The sequence below is a fragment of the Pavona decussata genome, unplaced genomic scaffold (genome assembly GCF_977016875.1).
Source record: "Pavona decussata unplaced genomic scaffold, jaPavDecu1.1 SCAFFOLD_64, whole genome shotgun sequence".
Classification (NCBI taxonomy): domain Eukaryota; kingdom Metazoa; phylum Cnidaria; class Anthozoa; order Scleractinia; family Agariciidae; genus Pavona; species Pavona decussata.
Window position 1 is genome coordinate 1,407,305 of NW_028145484.1, and position 17,696 is coordinate 1,425,000.

A 17,696-nucleotide genomic window follows, 5' to 3' on the forward strand; every position below is an offset into this window, starting at 1 on the left:
AACAGAGATACCGGAAATAGTTTTAATATAAGAAGCTGAGTTTTATTCCAGGACTTTTCAATATCACGATTAATAGTCTCTCGACTCAATCTGGCGCTACTCTTCTTTTTCTAAAGCTGTGAACTCATGTACGACACAGACACGTGAAATAATTGTTTAATATAAAATAGCATCCATTTTATTTTTCACTTAGAATGACTGAGAAGATAGCACAGCCACAGGCACGTCAACATCTGTAAGAGTGTTCATTTTAAATTTTCGACTCTGAAACCCCTACAATTTTTTTTAAACTTTGCAACAAGGTTTGGTCTCGATATGATTATTACAATTTGATAACAAAAAATGAGGGTCACCGAGCTCGCTAAAGTAAGGGATGTTCTTAACATGTTTAACTGTTGCTATGGTAACTTGTTTAGTCAAAAATAACCATAACTTGTTTACCGACGTTAAGATATTTGTTAAATACCATTATTGTACGTATCCACTGATAAAAAATAGCAGCAATTCTCGACAACAATCCCCTTTAACTGAAGGAAAGTGTTGGAAACCATTGTGAGCCACCTTAAATCACTCAGAAGAGGATTTTGGTATTTTACCTTGGGTCCTCCACTGGTGGTGAACACAGCTTCTAGAATCTTCTTGGCGCGTGGATGGTGAACCACGTGTAACGCGAAGCACGATAGATCAAGGTCATTATTAGGGTTCAACAGGAAGACTAACAACTTGCCAATCTAAACACAGGAAAGATGTTTTCATTTTTTACTATTATTTTATCGACTTGTCAATAGGGCACATCTGACATTACGAGCAGTCTGTTGTAACGCGCTGAGTACAAGGTTTAAGACCCGTTTAAACGGTTTCAACATTTGCTTCAACATGCACTCACCAATGTCAGGGGCGTTTGATCAGGTTGTTCAAGCTTGTCGAAAGTGAGTTGAATCAAATTTAAATTAGTTTAGACTTTCATTCAATATCGAATCAACTTTTCCTTCGCTCTCAAAAATGTTGACTGGCAATAAAGCGATTAGTCTGAAATGTCAGCCGTCTCCTCTCCCTAACCCACAGGTGCGCCCCCTGTGGGTTAGGGAGAGGAGACGGCTGACATTTCAGACTATAAAGCGATTTGAACACTCCGTTCAACATTTCAGTTCAACTAATTCTTAACACTCAACTAGGGACTTGGAGCGGAGAGGTAAGTGGAAATTCTCAAATATTTCATCAGATAAGGAAGGGATCCATGAGCTCCCACGGAAGACATCAGAGGGTCCGTTTTCAAGAAAATGCGGAGATTTAAAAAACTTGAACTTCTTGAACAAAACTTGGGTATAGTAAGATCAACCAGGGTTCCTGTAAAGATAGACTTGGCATACGAATATTTATTTAAGTTTCTCCCAAAGATTTTCAATAACCATGTTCGAAAATCCCATTTAACCTATCAATTCCTTTATTACAAGAGCATAGGGTATTAGGCTCCCCTAGGGAATCTTGTACGTTAGACTTTGTATTTGTATCTGTGAGAGGGAGGTCGGGGGGGGGGGGGGGGGGCGACCGCTCACACGCGACCGTGTAAATCCACCAATCGTAAAAGAAAAACAGTCCTCCTTTACTTCAGGGCTGCTGTTACAGTAAATTACCTGAGCTTTCAAAGAATCCTTAGATACGATGAATAGCTTGTAAATTTCGCGCTTTCTCCCATCCTTTAGGAAAAAACAAAACAAAAACAAAACCAAAAAGATACGTGAACAATTCGGGTGTAAACACATTTTGGCTTAGTTACGTTAGCTACACATCAACACCTTCATGATCAACAACGATCCGAGAAAGATGAAAAAGGAAGAGCAGAAGATTCACGCAAATTCGAAAGAAGGTAATCAACGCGAAGGAATCGTACAATAACATACTTACCAGGCACGCATCGAGAATTTCCAGCAACAAACTGAACACAAACTGCGCAAACTCCTTCTCAACTGCGGCACTAGTCACTCGCACCATCCCAGGCCGCAGGGCATTGTGGACTTCCATACTTATAGAGGAGGAGTGGAATGCAACAAAATCATCAGGAAGAAAGAACGTCTTGCAATAAACAATAGAGTTCACAGCTAGTTGGCACGTGTCCTGAAACCGACGCGTCTGCTCATTGGAGTTCGCACTCGTAGGAGACTTCTTCAGTTGGCTAGGGTCCAGGCACGACTTGAACTGTTCTCGGTCAAGGTTGACCCAGGATGAAACGGGGGTGAATGAAGGAACTGGGTTGGCAGTATTGTCTACACCACGAAAAGGTAATCTGCAAGCAAAGAACTTGTTACACGCTAGAAGCTGTAGTATGAAACGGCTAACAAACAGCTTACAAAAAGCTATTTTTTTTTTATTAAGGCATTTTTTCAGGCAATGATCGGAAATACTCGTATCGGAAAAAGAAAATCCGAGTTCTCCCAGTAGGAGTCGAGACGATGATCTTACGATTACTGGTTCGGGCGCTCTACCACTGCGCCACGGAAGACTCGTGGGAACTAGGTCATTAAACTTGGTTCATGTGGCAAACGTCCTGCACACTGCTAGGATTTGAATTTAGATAAGTCGTTTATACGCATTGAAAGATGTGAAAAGCAGCTAGTTTTGTTGTCGTCTACGACTAGCCATTACCGAACTTTTTTCGATCCTTTTGCTTTTCCTTTTGTCTGAAGATTACAAATAACTTGAACAATTGCTACCTCGCCTCTTCAAGCTGAGAATTCGCTCCTTACCTTCTTCGTGATGCCTTGTTCTAGAACATTTGTTGTTTTAGTAAATTTCCCTTCTAATGGTTTCTATGATTTGCGTTAAGGGAAAAAAGCTCCTTGGCCCCTTTGAACATACCAATTTTCCTTCATTTCTTAGCTTGATCTGAGAATCTAGCCTCTAGCTTTTGATTGTGTTTACTCTTGCAAACTGTGTCGTTAATTACAGCAAACTATGTAGCTCATTCACCTCAATCCGGATGCTTTTGCCTTTTTGCCCACAACAACCTCGCCTTTGCTGACTTCTTGGAAGAAATGCAGGGCGACTTGAAGAGCGAAGAAACGGAAATACCGAGCACAGTAAGATGTGGACAAGTCGTGATCTACGGCAAAGGATAACGCACAATAACGACAAACACGATTAACAGAAGTAAATTAAAGACAGGAATGCAACATTTGCCAAAAGTACTCGTACAAGAGCTAACCACGACTATAAACTTTACTTGAGAAGAGCGGTTTGTAATTGCTACAAATATTCTTTCTTTATTCGCATTGTAAGTAAATGGAATGACTTGCCAGGATATGTTGTACATGCCGAATCATTATGAATCATTATCTGTTTTTAAGAGTAGACTTAACATTTACTTGAATATTTATTGAATCAGTAGCCATCGAATTTTATCTAGTTCTAGAAATTTAAAATATTTTTGCAAGTTTTTAGTTAGGGAAATTGTTTTTGTATAGGGTTAACCTCACGATTTCCCTATTCAGGATGTTTTTTGTTTGTGTTAAACCCTCCTGAATAAAATGTTATCTTATGTGTGGAATTTACCTCGATCTTCTTTAATTAGTACGACTACAGTTCTCAGTTATAACACGTACCAAATAAACGCATAGTTTTCCAATGTCTTTTTAATTTTCAGTACTTTCCTTCCTCCTTGCATGGCTTTAAAAAGTGTCAAACTGACTGTCAAAGCTTACGTTTTTCTCTGGTTCTGTGTTTGTCAAGCACTAAACATTAAGCTGCACAAAAACTAATTTAAACAAACATGTGTTTTCCTCAACCAATAGCCAAAGAAGAAACCGATAGTAGACAATAATCGTAGCTTGACTTAGGCACATTTAACTGCGCTTACAACCAGATGAACGTTTTACCACGCTTGGCAACAACAATTAAGCATGCCTCTCGAAAATGTTTTCCCGCGCTTGGTATCAGTTACATGTTTTCCCGCGCTTTGTACCGGCTCCGGTTGCGTTTGTTTGCGCGCTTAGCACAGGTTACATGCTTTCCCGCACTCGATAGCTTTAGTATGTTTTCCATCACTGAGCAAGGGTTCCACGTCTCTCAGCCGGCGCTTGGCAAATGTTGTATGCGTAATGGTGCCTCCAGTTCTGCTAAGATTATCGCGTTGTTTGCGCTTTCTAGGATTGGCCAGAGGTTATAACTGAATTTGGTTTATTCAAAAGTCACATGAAGAAGGCTTTAAACTACATCTTACCTCGCTTCTTGCGGTCCTGTTCTTCTAAATTTTCCAAAGCAATCAAGAGATCTTCGAACATTTGAAAATAAAGATTGCCATTTGTACTGCAGCAAAGAAAAAATGAAATAGAAACAGTTACACATAAAAAAAACGACTACTTTCAAACGGGAGCGAAAAAACACCAACCAACAAACAAAAAATAGACTATACATGGCTGTCTGTTCTATACTTGAACAAACAAATCACTATTTCCTCTCTTTAGACCGACTTTTCTTGGTCTTCTACGACCAAGACAAGACCAGCTCTCACTGACAAATTTTGCTAAGAAAGAATGATTTTTCATCTTCTCTTCACAGTCTCAAGGCAAATCAAAGCTGCACATTTTGAGAAGTAAGAAAGTAATGAACTGATTTAGAAGAGTGTTTTACCTGCACGCTTTCCTGACAATGCAAACCACAAATTGTTGTAAATCCTCCAATATAGCGTCAATGTTAGCAGCTCTTGACGAACTCTTCCCCGACCTAGGATAGAAATGAACGCCATATACAACGCTGTACAACTTGACCGAGACTTCCTTGGAAGTTCAGTTTTCGCACCCCTCGAGAATCCATAGCTTTTACACAAGACAACGCTATCTACTGCGGGTTCCTCTGGCAAAGACTACAAAATATCAGGGTAGTTTTCGTATAAACGGTGCTCGTGCATTTAATTCGCTTCCATCGAGAATAAGCAAAAGTAATGAATTCAGTGAGTTTAAGAACAAGCTAAACGCCATTTCATGCACTATGTTAGTTGCTATATCCGTTTAATCTGTATTATTCATTCTTGTAATTTTGTGTATTATAATTCTTCATTTAATTAAGTAGTGACATACAGGACTCCATTTCAAATAGCACTCTGCTAAACTAAATGTTCCAGTTTAAATATTAAATAAATAAATACAAAAAGGGAAAAGAAAGGCATTAACACAAACACACAAGAAAATGGGTCTTAACCTGCTTAGGCAGCTCTGTCTGAACGTTTCGTCAAGTCGTACCTCTGGCTGCTATTTTGTGTAACAAATAAACCTACGCGGGTATAAAAACTGGTTTCCACACCGGTAGAATGTAATTCCAAATAGGTGTTGTAAACCGGATCCTCAGAAAGTTGTTTGGAAAACGTCTCGACCGTTCCATTTTTTACAGGCATGGCCCAAATGTTTTTGTGTTTGATTGGGAGTTCAGACGCGCCTACAGTCACCTAAAAGAGTCTACTTTACGAAGAAAGTACCTCTGTCTGTCTTGTAAGGTGCAGAGCCCATAAATCACATTGCACAGGGTTTCCAATAGCCCATGATCAACAGCTTGTAGACACAGGTCATCCACTTTAATGAACAGCTGACAGAGGTGCTGGATCAGTAGATGGAACAGATTGGGTTTTAACAGGCTGTTCTCCAACAGGGCCAGCAGAGGGACCACTCCCATGGGTCGGACAGAGGAGACGAGATCTCGGTCATCTGCACCTGAATAGTCACTGTGGGTAGATGATTATGATATGATTATAAAGTGTAAATACCGGTAGTATGTATATCGATGTTGACGATAAGATGTACTTAAAAATTTGTCTGAGAGAAGTAGCATGTATCAGCGTTATGTTTTTATCAGCCCATTTGTGGAAATGTATTTATATACCGCACATGTCACATAGTCTTATGGCGGTTAATAACTCTTCTGTGGGGTGAGATCGCACGCCATCAGTCCATATTTAAATCTCACCCACCCACCCAACCCACGCATGATCATGAATGCAAAGACAGATGAAATTAGAGATAGAAATAGCCTTAGATCACCACACCGTGGACTACGTCCCTGACACTCTTTACGTAATTATTATTTTCCTAAATGTTATTGAGAATAATAACGAAGCTGTGGCTACGAGACATAAATCGTCGACAACAGCGGCTGATGCCGTTGATTCTCGTCTCCGGCTTTTCAACGGGTCTCTGTTTGGTGTCAGTACGAGAACATATTGATACCCCGTTTGAACGTTCCTATCCAAACAAATTCGAACCAAATTAGCTACTCAAACGTCTAGCCATAAAGAAAACGTACTAGTCTTTCTTCAAGTCGACTGGCCGATCCACAAGTAATGACAAACAGCCTTCTATCAACAGCTTGGTCACGGCGTGATCATACAGCTACAACAAAAACAAGAACAAAAAGATCAGGGACTTTGCAAGAAAGTGCCACAAACAGGGAATGCAAAATGAACTCTCAACTATCACGGCAATTTAAAATTTTGAAATAGTCCCGGTAAAGCAAAACGATTGACACTGCTTGAAAGAATACCTTAAAATTAGTATCAAAAAAGGCTAAGTTTCTTCGAAAAAGTATGCATAACTAGTATTTATTAGACGTACACTGATATGAAAAATACCTGGTTAGCTAGTAAATGAAAGCCATGGATCCGCAAGAACTGCTCGCATCGTTTCGGCTCCGCTTTCTGTAGATACTGGTACAGGATCTGGAAGATCACAAATCACGTTATCAGAACACATTCGTGAAAGAAATGCGGTCACAATTTGAGGAGAAAAGACACTCCTAGATGGTTGAGGTGACATTCAAATGAAAGCTACTGAGCAGTCCTTTACGGTGGTGCTGTTCATTACGCAATATAATGTGGTACTACCTTTTGATTTCTGTTAGGGGAATGGTACTTCAAATTGTGACCACTGAAATAAAACCTATTTTATGGTACTTGTCTGTGTGCTGTTTATTTTGGTGTTCAAAGTGATTCTAAATGTGAGTCTGTGGATGAAATCCTAAAGTATGACCATTCAAATGAAAGCTACTGAGCAGTACTTTCCAGTAGCGCTGTTTATTATGTGAGTCTATGAATGAAATCGTAAAGTACAACTGAGCAATACGCTCCAGCGGTTATACTATAACTCTGTTGTTCTGTTGTTTAAGAAGAAATACAAACTTTTTCTACTTGATAGCCAAACATAAATAATATAAAAAAATTAACGTATACTATATACTTATATATTTGCTGTAAACACTTTTTTCCTTACTGTTGTATTTTCCTCTCCTAAGCCTAATTTAACTAGCAAAGCTCTTCAACCAGTATTATAAATTCTATTTCCCTCTATTTTATTTAACTGCACTGAGGTACTTCTTCCGTAGAATGTAAAATCAATAAATAAATTGCTCTGCACGTTTAATTTTTTTCTTCCTATAAAATATATTGTATTTCGTTGTAATAAGTGTGAATAAAATTGAATTGAATTGAATTGTTCTAACTTTTGAGTATGTGAATGAATTCGTGAAGTGCAACCATTTAAATGAAAGCTACTGAGCAGCACTATCTTGTTGTTCTATTCTTTTCCAAATTTCCTCATAAATGTTCATACGACTTCAGGGTATATCGGCAGCTCTCTACTCCGCAGAGGCTCCCTAAAAAAACAGCAGCGAAAAGTCGGAAATGGGAAGGAAAACGGAAATGGAGTAAAAGGGGGCCCCTCGTTATTTCACTCTCTCCGGTCCATTATTTGTCTCCACTCGAGCGCGAAAGAGGATTCTGCGGAGGAGAGTGTGGTATACGGAGTAACAATTACCCTGATGGCAAATTCCCTGACATCATCAGAATCGTGGTAAGCCCACACTAGCATGTACTCAGCCTTCAGTACTTCTCCGATCACCGCTGGTACGTGTTCAGATGGAAGATTGAACAGCTTCTTCTCTAGAAGCTTCATGAGTCCCAGCCTTAGTTTAATCATGGCGTCAGCACCCTGCGAGTAACTTTCTGAACGAGTGGGGCAATATGTCCTGTGAATGGATATAATCGTACATCAGTGGAAGCCAGTGATGTTGCATGGAAAGGTCACAAAAACAGAGTAATCACCATAAATCAAGGAGTTTCTGTGCGAAACAGCAACAGGCTCGAGATGGCTCGTATTGAGATTGATGAAGATTACAGAGGGGGAGGGGATGATATTCATGATACGTGACAAAAATGCACCAATCAGAAAGCGCGGATAATTGGTGGGATGACGTCACGATATATGCATACCTATTATCGTCCTAACGCCACTTCATTTATTATGTGGGCTTTTGGATTGGTCCATTTTTGCCACCCACCTTTTAAAGTGAGTCGTACTCTGCAGCTATATTCTTTCGACCAAAATACCATTAATGACACTTTCAGTAAAAACACGTTTGCTGCATTTATCTGTTGAGAATTTTTCCAGCTTCGAAATTATTATTCTCTGGGAAATTATTATTCTCTCCCCTGGGATCAAGCAAAGCCTTTAGAGTCCTGAGATTTCAGGCTCGGATCAGATTATGCTACTTACATTGTACTGGATTGAATCCCTGGAAATCCTTCAACCACCAAGTAATCGTCAGTGAAGCTGGGATGCGCCACATTGCTACGCAATGAACTGAAGTCTGATTCATTGATCAAGTCATACTCCATAAGATCCACACTAGATTGTTCCTCTCGACTTGAGGTGGAACCATACTTTCCGATCACCACCGGTTTGCTTCCTGGTATACTGCGAGTGCCTGGATAAGACATTCCCAGGGGTGTCCCGGGGCTCAAGGCAGGAGAAGGAGTCCTTCTAGAGTCAGGTTCCCAAAAGTGGCTTTCATGGAGAACAAGGGCACTGCTACTCAGGCCTTCACTTTGCTTTCGGTTGGGAATGGTGACAGTTAGAGTTCTTTCTCCTTCATCCTTTGCAGCAAATCCTTCCTTGGTAGAAGAATCATTGCCGTTACTTCCTTCTTCAACAGAACCGCAGGACTGAAACACATTGTAATCTTCCATTCCTCTTGATGTCTTCCCTGTAAATATCCCATTCGGGTCAAGGGATCTGCTTAGGTCGCCGACACTTCTTGGAGACATTCCTGACATCTTTGAGAAGCGCTCGCTTTTTAGGATATTCTGAATTTGATCTTGTTTCCCAAGGGAATCAAAACTGAGGGAGCGGCTGATAGCAACTGTTGAAGGCCCCTTCGCAGGGCTACTGAACTGGAATGGGTTAGCGGAGTGTATAGAGCGAACGGGGGCGGTGCGAGGGGACGAAATGGAACCTCTTGAAATGGGTGATGGCTGGTTTGAAACTGGAACTGTTGAACAGAAAAACAGAGAAGAGAATAGAAAACTGAGGAAATAATTATTTCAGAGATAAAAACAATTTATACAACCACAAGTTAAAGAATCATTATAGGATTGCACCTATGACTTCTGCGTTACTTTTAAGCTGTTGAGCCACCTTTGTTTAGCACAAAGTTCAGATTGCTTCTTTCATTCCCGTCAACGACAAACTTTACTGGTCAAATTTAGTTTAGTATTTCAACGAGGTCTGACGCACTGTTGAGCGGAGGAGAACATCATGATACAAAATGCCAATTCTCTTCCTGGTAATGAGTTGGCTCCTAACTAAAGAACTTGCTCGACTGACTCAACCACGCAAATAATTCATACAGCAGGAAAATCTCCCTTTCATAGATAAGTTGTACAAGTACAATAAAGTGGCCATTCAGCTAACGACTGAAGTTAAGTCAACTACACAAAGTAGCCGTTTAATAATCTTGTTACTTGCTCTTGTACTAGACATATAAATTAACCGCCTTTCACACTAAGCCGCCGTTACACGTTGAAACTTTTAGCTGAAACTTATGTGAAACGGCGAACGAGACCAGTTTCACGAAGTGGTGCTACACGGTGAAACTCTTGTTTTTTCACCACTGCGACCGTTGCGAGTCATTGAAGAAGTAGAAAACGGTTCTTCTTTACGTGAAACTTGTCTCGCAAAGGAAGTTCGAAAACGTTTCACGAAACCGACAATGTTACACGGTGCAACGCCTGCTGAAACCTGTTTCGCAGCGCCGTTGCACACAAGTTTCAGCTAAAAGTTTTAACGTGTAACGGCGGCTTTAGTTACACTTAAAATTAGATTACTAAAACATTAAATAAAGGAATAGTTATCGAGACAGAGTCACTTGATCTGAAACAGGCAATTTACAAACGAAGTGCAAAGGCCCACGATACTAAAGGAAATTACTGTCTTATTTTCTCTTCAACTGGCGGCAATTTGAGTCGCGCGTTTACCTTAGGTTATGTTCACACTTGGTGCCCGAGCACTAATACCTGGGCAGTGGGCACAAAAAAGCGACGCGTCATCACAGGGCACAAGTACCTACTAGGGTGCCGGAATACAAGGTCTCGACCTTGTACTTCGAATTCTGGCGTGGATACTTGATAAATGGGTGCGTTCACATTAATGCCTAGCGAGAATCGTATTCGGGCACCGTGCTCGGAAACAAAGTGTAAACACGGCCTTAATGGCCGCAACAGTTAATTCTTATGATAAGAATAAAGATACAAGTTCACATACCAAGGTCCAGTGAGTGTTCTCTAAGATAGCATCTACTTGGTGCGTGCAGACGACTGATGTCATCAGTGGGGTGAACAGCGATGAGGAACTCACACACGGCTTTGAGGACGGTCAGATCAGGGGGATTCCCCATGATGTTTTGAATGATGTTCACATATAGCGAGCTGATCACACGGGGAATCTCCTTGCATTCTTCACTTTGGCGCTCCTAGAGAAAAATAACTGGCATTGCATGATACGCAAGTACACGGGTGATGTCTTTAACTAGAGCAAGTCATGCCCGGGTAGATGGGCAGACATTGTGGACTGGTGACCACTTTTACTGGGTGGTGAACCGATTGGAAAATAAGAACAAAAAACTGCGGTGACTTCCTCGCAAATTTTGGTCAAAGCAAGACATACGGCGAATAGACGAAAGTCCTGTCAGACAAATCGCAAGTAAGCGCTCTTCAAATACGCAAAAACGCATTCAAAAACCTTTTATCCATATTTCACAATTTTCAAATATTCTTCATACGTAATGTATAACCTCACCTGACAGCCAATGAGAATCTGTTGCACCAGCTGAGCTTTCTGAAACTGAATGATGTTGAACTCGTAGTAGCAATGGCTCCCATGCACCAGAATATCTATAGTCGCCAGCAGCATTTCCAGTACACCCTGTTTGGCCTTCTCCCAGATTTTCCAGTTTAACAGGAAATGCTGGAAAATGGCCACATTCCGCACCACTGCCGTGGAGTCAATGTTAAGCATGATGGGATCGTCTGCGAGATTTGTGGGTTTGAAAACGTCACCATCGCATGCTGCTTCCATCAGCACCTGGAGTTAAAAGCAATGTTTAAAAAAAGAGCAGGAGTGTTTCATCGGGTTTAAAACCACGAGGCGCAGTCGAGTGGTTTTAGACCCGATAAGACACGTTCAAAAACATTCCTGGAGAAGCGTGTGTCATAGAGCTCATAACAATTATGCTTTTGCCAACGTTGGAAATTAGCATACGAGTAAAACATCGCATACTTTTATCAGCAGATAAAACACCGCATGCTAATAAACAGGGGGTTTATCGATATAAAATCACTGCAAGTGATGTATTATCGACCATTTGATAAAAATTTTAGGTGTAAACAGGGCCCCTCAGGATCATCGGGTTTAAAACCACGAGGCGCAGTCGAGTGGTTTTAGACCCGATAAGACACGTTCAAAAACATTCCTGGAGAAGCGTGTGTCATAGAGCTCATAACAATTATGCTTTTGCCAACGTTGGAAATTAGCATACGAGTAAAACATCGTATACTTTTATCAGCAGATAAAACACCGCATGCTAATAAACAGGGGGTTTATCGATATAAAATCACTGCAAGTGATGTATTATCGACCATTTGATAAAAATTTTAGGTGTAAACAGGGCCCCTCAGGATAACAGCCCCGTAGCTGATTGGGCCACTTACTTACTTACTTACTTACTTACTTACTAGGTCAATGGGTTTATGAATTATTAATGAGTTTCTAAGTCTCTTTTAATTGAACAGGTGTATAAACTGTAATACAAGAATTTTCACCACATAGAAAAAATCGTTTCTCTTCATATACCACTACATCGATTATACCTTCACTGTCACAAGTGAAGATGTCTTTATCGACTGTTGATACTTGGTCGAAATACTTTTGGAACCTCGTCGGAAATCTCAGCAACAATCGAAACGTTTTGGAAAATGATCGGACATGTCCATACGATACGTAAAATACTAATGCTGAAAAAGAACTCAGGACTGTGTGCTCAATGACTGATTTTTGGACTTTTCTTGTATTTTGTTGCACGCAAGGTATATAACATTCAACAGAGACAGACTTCAGGCTGTTAAAAGCAATTTACAAACCTTCTCGTGTCGTCTAGGCACGCCGCGCGGGCGGCCATGGTGGTCTTTTCTAAATTAAGAAAGGGAGAGAGCTATTTTAAGTAGATTACTCAAAAGCTAATACCTTGAGTGTGTGGTAGCCGATCTTACACTCTGGTGACAGCAAGATTCTCTTGAGCAGGGCAAACCCAGACTCCTCGGCCATGGCTCGAGCATGAAAAGCAGAGGAGTACTGGAGCGACAACACAACTGACAAGGCGTCTGCTTGAGTTTTTTCGTCTTTGGTCAGCTCAACCACCTACATTTAAACACAATTTAGATTGGGACGATTCTTTATAGCCTAGCACTGAGACCAAAATAATGCAAACATTTTTAAAACAAAGTACGACATAAAAAAGTATGCCAACTCCTCATCTTTTCGCCCACTTTTATGAGGTATATCCTATTACCAGATGCTTGGGCTGTGTTTAATAATAAAAATAATGATGATGATGATGATGATGATGATGATGATGATGATGATGACAAGTATTTTTATAGCGCCCTATCCTAAAGCTTTAAGGCGCTTTACAAGAAAAGGTTTAAAACCGAGTTTTGCCTTTAAGCTTGCTTGAGCATTCTTCCATATAGAAGTATACTTTAACATTGTGTTCAGTTCTATAGCAGATAGCAACTTGACGTTGGAGGACACACTGCAAGCTCCGGCATAACTCCAATGTTTCACATAGGAGGCTATCGAGGCGTTTGTTCCTCAAAGAAACTACAACTTTTTATACAACAAATGGAGGACTTTCTTCGTCATTCCAAAAATCCAGATTCTGATTTATGATTTTGAATAAGGGAGGTGGACAAGACTACTATACACGAATAGGACAAACCAAACCACAAAACAGATGGTGATCTCTGCCTGCATCCCCCTTCCTCAACCTCAAAAGATAGTGTCTTTATTGCATAGCCACCCCTCTATCCAGCAGTAACATGGTAATGGTGATGGTAATGGTATTTATTTACCGCATTTTCTATTTACATATTCAAATGCGGTTTACATTACTTCAGTGCAAGGGTGAGATCGGACATCAGCATATGTCCATTAGCGACCTCATCCGACCCACGCAACCCATGAAATCATGAAACAGCACAAAGACCAGACCAGCACACCAGGAACTCCATGCCCTACTCTTTGCGATTAGTGTGTGGGGTCTTTAACGTCCCACAGGGTTATGAACATTGAAGTGTTGTGAGACGGGGCCTGCGGTTTATCGTCCTTATCCGAGAAGACTAGAAAGTCTAACCATTTGCAGATCTTATTACAAAGGCAGCACTTTCTCCTCAGTTATTTAAAGACCCTGAGTGTTGGTCCGGCCGGGGTTTGAACCCACGACCTCCCGCGCGGTAGTCCGATGCTCAACCAACAGAGCCAACCGGTCGACGTATACAAATGACAGTGAGATTCAAACCTCACTTTTCTTGGTTATCTCGTAATGCTGACTCTTGCTAGCTGAATATCCTGTGTCAACTCAAATTTTAAAGCCAATAAATTTTGTCGCGGTAATGTTCATGAGATAAGTGGTGTCTTCGATAATCCTCCTACCCCAGACAAGGTGAGTCCCTCAGAACAAACTTGTTATGACCAGTTCCCTAAGCCCCATAGCTAGCTCATTAGAGCATAAAAAGTTCAACAAGCATGTTGCAACGCTTCTACGGAACCCACCTTCGCAAAAAGATAGATAAACACACTGATCCCTCCCACATCATGAGCCGACTCCAGTAGAGTGTGTCGTCGTTGAGGTCCAATCTCTGATGTGATCTTAGCGGTGACCTCCACTGGTTCATGTTCTTTTGGTTTCAGTCTCTGCTCGGCTATTGAAGCTCCTCTTCCTTGTCTATCTTCACTGGTTAGCAATTCAGCGTATTGATGGAACATCAGTGGGAATGCAGGCGAGTACACTGCAGCGAGCCTTTTCTGGAAACAAACGTTATAATGTAGAGTAAATTTTGCCTGTTTACTGAGATGGACGATACCTGAACATACGTTTGAATTAGGATATCCCTGAATAGGAATAAAGATAAACTCCTGAGTTCGTTTGGCATGCGGCTATGCTATCCCGGGTTTCTTGTTTGTTTGTTTGTTTGTTTTTGTTGTTGTTTTATTCTGGAAATGATCGGCATCTTTGACATGACATTTGATCAACGTTTGGAAATTTTTCGTGAAACTAGACAAACGCAAAACAAAAGTCTTGGTCATCCTCGGTAATAATTGGCCATCTTCCGGCAACTGTGTGGAAGTCTCGAAAACTGGTTGGAAATTTGGAACAAAGAAAAAATCCTTATCAGTCAACAAGTTTGCTTGAAAAAAGTATCCACCAATAACAGTTAACAACTACATTGTGAGTTCGATATATGTATCGTGTGAAGGTTGGTGAGAGCGCTAACTGAATCAGTCTAAAACATCGGTATTTTTGAAGTGTAAACAGTGTGAATTGAGCACCTTTCGGTACTCACTGTCAATCACAGAATAGATAGGTAGGTGAATCAAGTTTTCTCTTTTAACTTCCTTTTTTTTAACGAGGATAACACTTAACAGTATGTTACGACTGACAAACCTGTCGCCCTGAGATTCCGGATCGAATTGGAATTTGGAAATGTTGGTTTTTGAGTAGAGGGGGGAACCGGTGAACAATCTCTTGGAGCAGGGATGAGAACAAACTACAAACTCAACCCACATATGACACCGAATCCGGGGATCAAACCGGGGCCGCACTGGTGGGAGGAGAGTGTTTTCACCACTGCGCCATCTCCGCACCCCCGTAAAACCAATCAGATCACATTCGTGATTGGGGATCGCTAGTTGATTTACAGGTTGTATTACCACGGTATAGATTCTCTACTGTCTAACCTTGAGAAAGAATTCAAGATCAGGAACAATAACATGTGGACTGGTGAGAAAGCCAGGAGGAAGGTTTGTCGCTACAGCTTGTTCAGTGATTGCCAGACGAGACCACAGACTCACAGCTTCCAGGAATGGTTGAGCTGACCTAGAAAACACAAACAGTATTTACTTCAATAAACTCCTTCTCGCGTTTAAACGTCTCTCTCGAATCAAAAAACCCTTGACCGACCCCAGAAACAAATAAAAACACCAAGGCCAGGGGTCGTTTGTCGAATATTCCCGAAAACGTTTCGAAACGTGGATGAAGCGAGGCAATATGAGATGAAGGTTCTTATCTCAGGAAATAACGCAACAGTGCTAAGATCATCCTTGCTACCGAATGCACAATCTTCCAATCGAATGTTCGACGGACGAACGACTCATAACACAACTGTGCCTCCACAAGATGTGTTCAATGACTGTAAACAGCCCCTGGGAGCCGTAGAAAACAAACTGACAAAACTACGATTAATTGACTTACTCATTTGAGCTCTGCGTCACCAAGTTGAAGTCTTTACCGAGCTGTCCCAAGCTTGCACTATTAGGACCAAGGGAATATAGGTAGAACGCCTCTTCCTTGTCTACCAGCCAATCGGTGGAAACCAGAGGTTCACTCTTAGAACTTTTGGCTGATTTTTCTAAGTGGAAATAGGAATTACGTGATGTTACCAGAAGTTGTATTTGTGAAATTATGGGATTTGACGAGGAATCTGGAAAGGACATATTAATAACAAGAAGTATCCGCCTCCGAAAAATTAGCTCGTTGTTGTAGTTTAGCGCCGACATATGAAACTTCTACTTACAGATCTTCTGATTTTTTGCTGATTCCATCAGTTTTGGAACAGGTGCAAAAACAGAGAAAATTGTATAAACAAAAAAAAAGGATCGAAAAATACCTAATCTCAGCCAAGATGTGCAATAAAGCGCTAACTTTTGGCAAGTGGATGTTTTTCACGATGCACGTTCGAAAAAGCTCACCAAAATACATGATTTCGCACCACCATCACTTTAGTATTGTATTGCACACGCCCAATAAATCTCTTTATAGCTAATCCAATATTCTCGCGAAGCAGTGTAACTACTAAGCGCACATTAAACTTACGAAGAACATGGTTAACGCCTCAATTACAGTGATTTTGATACTGGGAGCTGTTAAAGTTTCGCTGATTCAGAGGAAAAACTTCAATCAGCAGATTTTGCGACCGCCTAAACGCCGTACTTGCCATAGACACTAGCGATTTGCTGCTCGTACATACAATAATATTCTGAAAATGATGTTTGGCCAACACCTAACGAGAGTTGTAAACACAGATGTGACAATCCAGTACTTGCAACTTGATGTACTTTTCAGACTTTTTACTTTCATGTCCCAGTGATCAAAAACTGACAACACAATTGCCCAGAAAGTGTAAAAAGTACTTATTTCTTGCGACTCTTCTTAGAGTTATGAAAGAATGTATAAAGACTGAGCACTGTGACATGGCTATTGACACGTTTATTGTAACACCACAATAAATGATGAAAAAAAGACAAGGATGTTACGGTTAGGGCTTACAGTTCATTCATCTCGTTTCACTTCAATACATAAAAACACTGCATAATTCTAGAGCTGAATTTACGTTCTCAGATCCATCTGTAACCATGACTTTGGTCGTAACTTTTCACACCTTACCTGTGAAGATAAAGGTATTTCCAATCTCATATCCAGTATGAAACGATGTGTTCATGTTGGAAGATTTTCCCTCATCGCTGCTAATCACGTGACCAAGTAGCAGTGTTGAGAGGGTAAATTTAGCTTCTTCGTGCCATGGGAGGGGAGGGCCAAAATCATGAACAGTCGCCTCAGTGCCATCTACCACAGCAAGGAGCTACAAAAGATAATGTGAGTAGGTCTACTGTGCTAAGATTATTTACGCAGTAACTGAACTGACAACCGCCGTCCTTAAGGGTGGCGTTTGGTTAAATTAGGTATGAAATACGATGATTTGGGAAAGACACAACACCAGAAAGGCCGATGCCATGCGAGAGCACTTTGGGTTGTCAGCAAAACTTTTTCGTGTCAATCTGTAATTATTAACCTCAAAATTAAATTCGTAACCACCTTAACAATCTAAACTTTTCTCACTTTCCCCAAAATTCATCAATCCCCCCCCCTCCCCCGCTTCTTCTCTTTACAAACATCGCAATAAAAAAAACAGTCTAAAAGATTGATGTGCATCGTTCTGCATTATGACCAGCTTAAAACGTCAGAAAGATAAAGCTGAAACGCTCAAAATAATCAAAGCATTTAATCAGAATACCGCCTCAAGGACTCCTTTGAGGCTTCAAGCAATAATA

General features: G+C 40.8%; 1 protein-coding gene across 2 annotated transcripts in view; it reads right to left on the minus strand.

Moving 5' to 3' along the window:
• The window catches only part of LOC146478334 (lysosomal-trafficking regulator-like), an 83,242-nt gene that overhangs the window by 45,273 nt on the left and 20,273 nt on the right, over positions 1 to 17,696 (minus strand). Inside the window, exons 16-33 of one of the 2 annotated variants that reach the window (XM_085111844.1) lie at positions 17,032 to 17,227; positions 15,841 to 15,997; positions 15,327 to 15,465; positions 14,142 to 14,393; positions 12,555 to 12,728; positions 11,112 to 11,396; positions 10,578 to 10,785; positions 8,532 to 9,306; positions 7,866 to 8,004; positions 6,614 to 6,700; positions 6,289 to 6,374; positions 5,468 to 5,710; positions 4,627 to 4,719; positions 4,217 to 4,302; positions 2,968 to 3,100; positions 1,906 to 2,284; positions 1,635 to 1,697; positions 597 to 731 (exon numbers count right to left, since the gene is read on the minus strand). In XM_085111844.1, the coding sequence (XP_084967970.1) occupies positions 597 to 731; positions 1,635 to 1,697; positions 1,906 to 2,284; positions 2,968 to 3,100; positions 4,217 to 4,302; positions 4,627 to 4,719; positions 5,468 to 5,710; positions 6,289 to 6,374; positions 6,614 to 6,700; positions 7,866 to 8,004; positions 8,532 to 9,306; positions 10,578 to 10,785; positions 11,112 to 11,396; positions 12,555 to 12,728; positions 14,142 to 14,393; positions 15,327 to 15,465; positions 15,841 to 15,997; positions 17,032 to 17,227 (3,630 nt within the window). Of the gene's footprint in view, positions 1 to 596; positions 732 to 1,634; positions 1,698 to 1,905; positions 2,285 to 2,967; positions 3,101 to 4,216; positions 4,303 to 4,626; positions 4,720 to 5,467; positions 5,711 to 6,288; positions 6,375 to 6,613; positions 6,701 to 7,793; positions 8,005 to 8,531; positions 9,307 to 10,577; positions 10,786 to 11,111; positions 11,397 to 12,554; positions 12,729 to 14,141; positions 14,394 to 15,326; positions 15,466 to 15,840; positions 15,998 to 17,031; positions 17,228 to 17,696 lie in introns of both variants that reach the window. The other variant, XM_085111843.1, reaches the window with a different exon arrangement.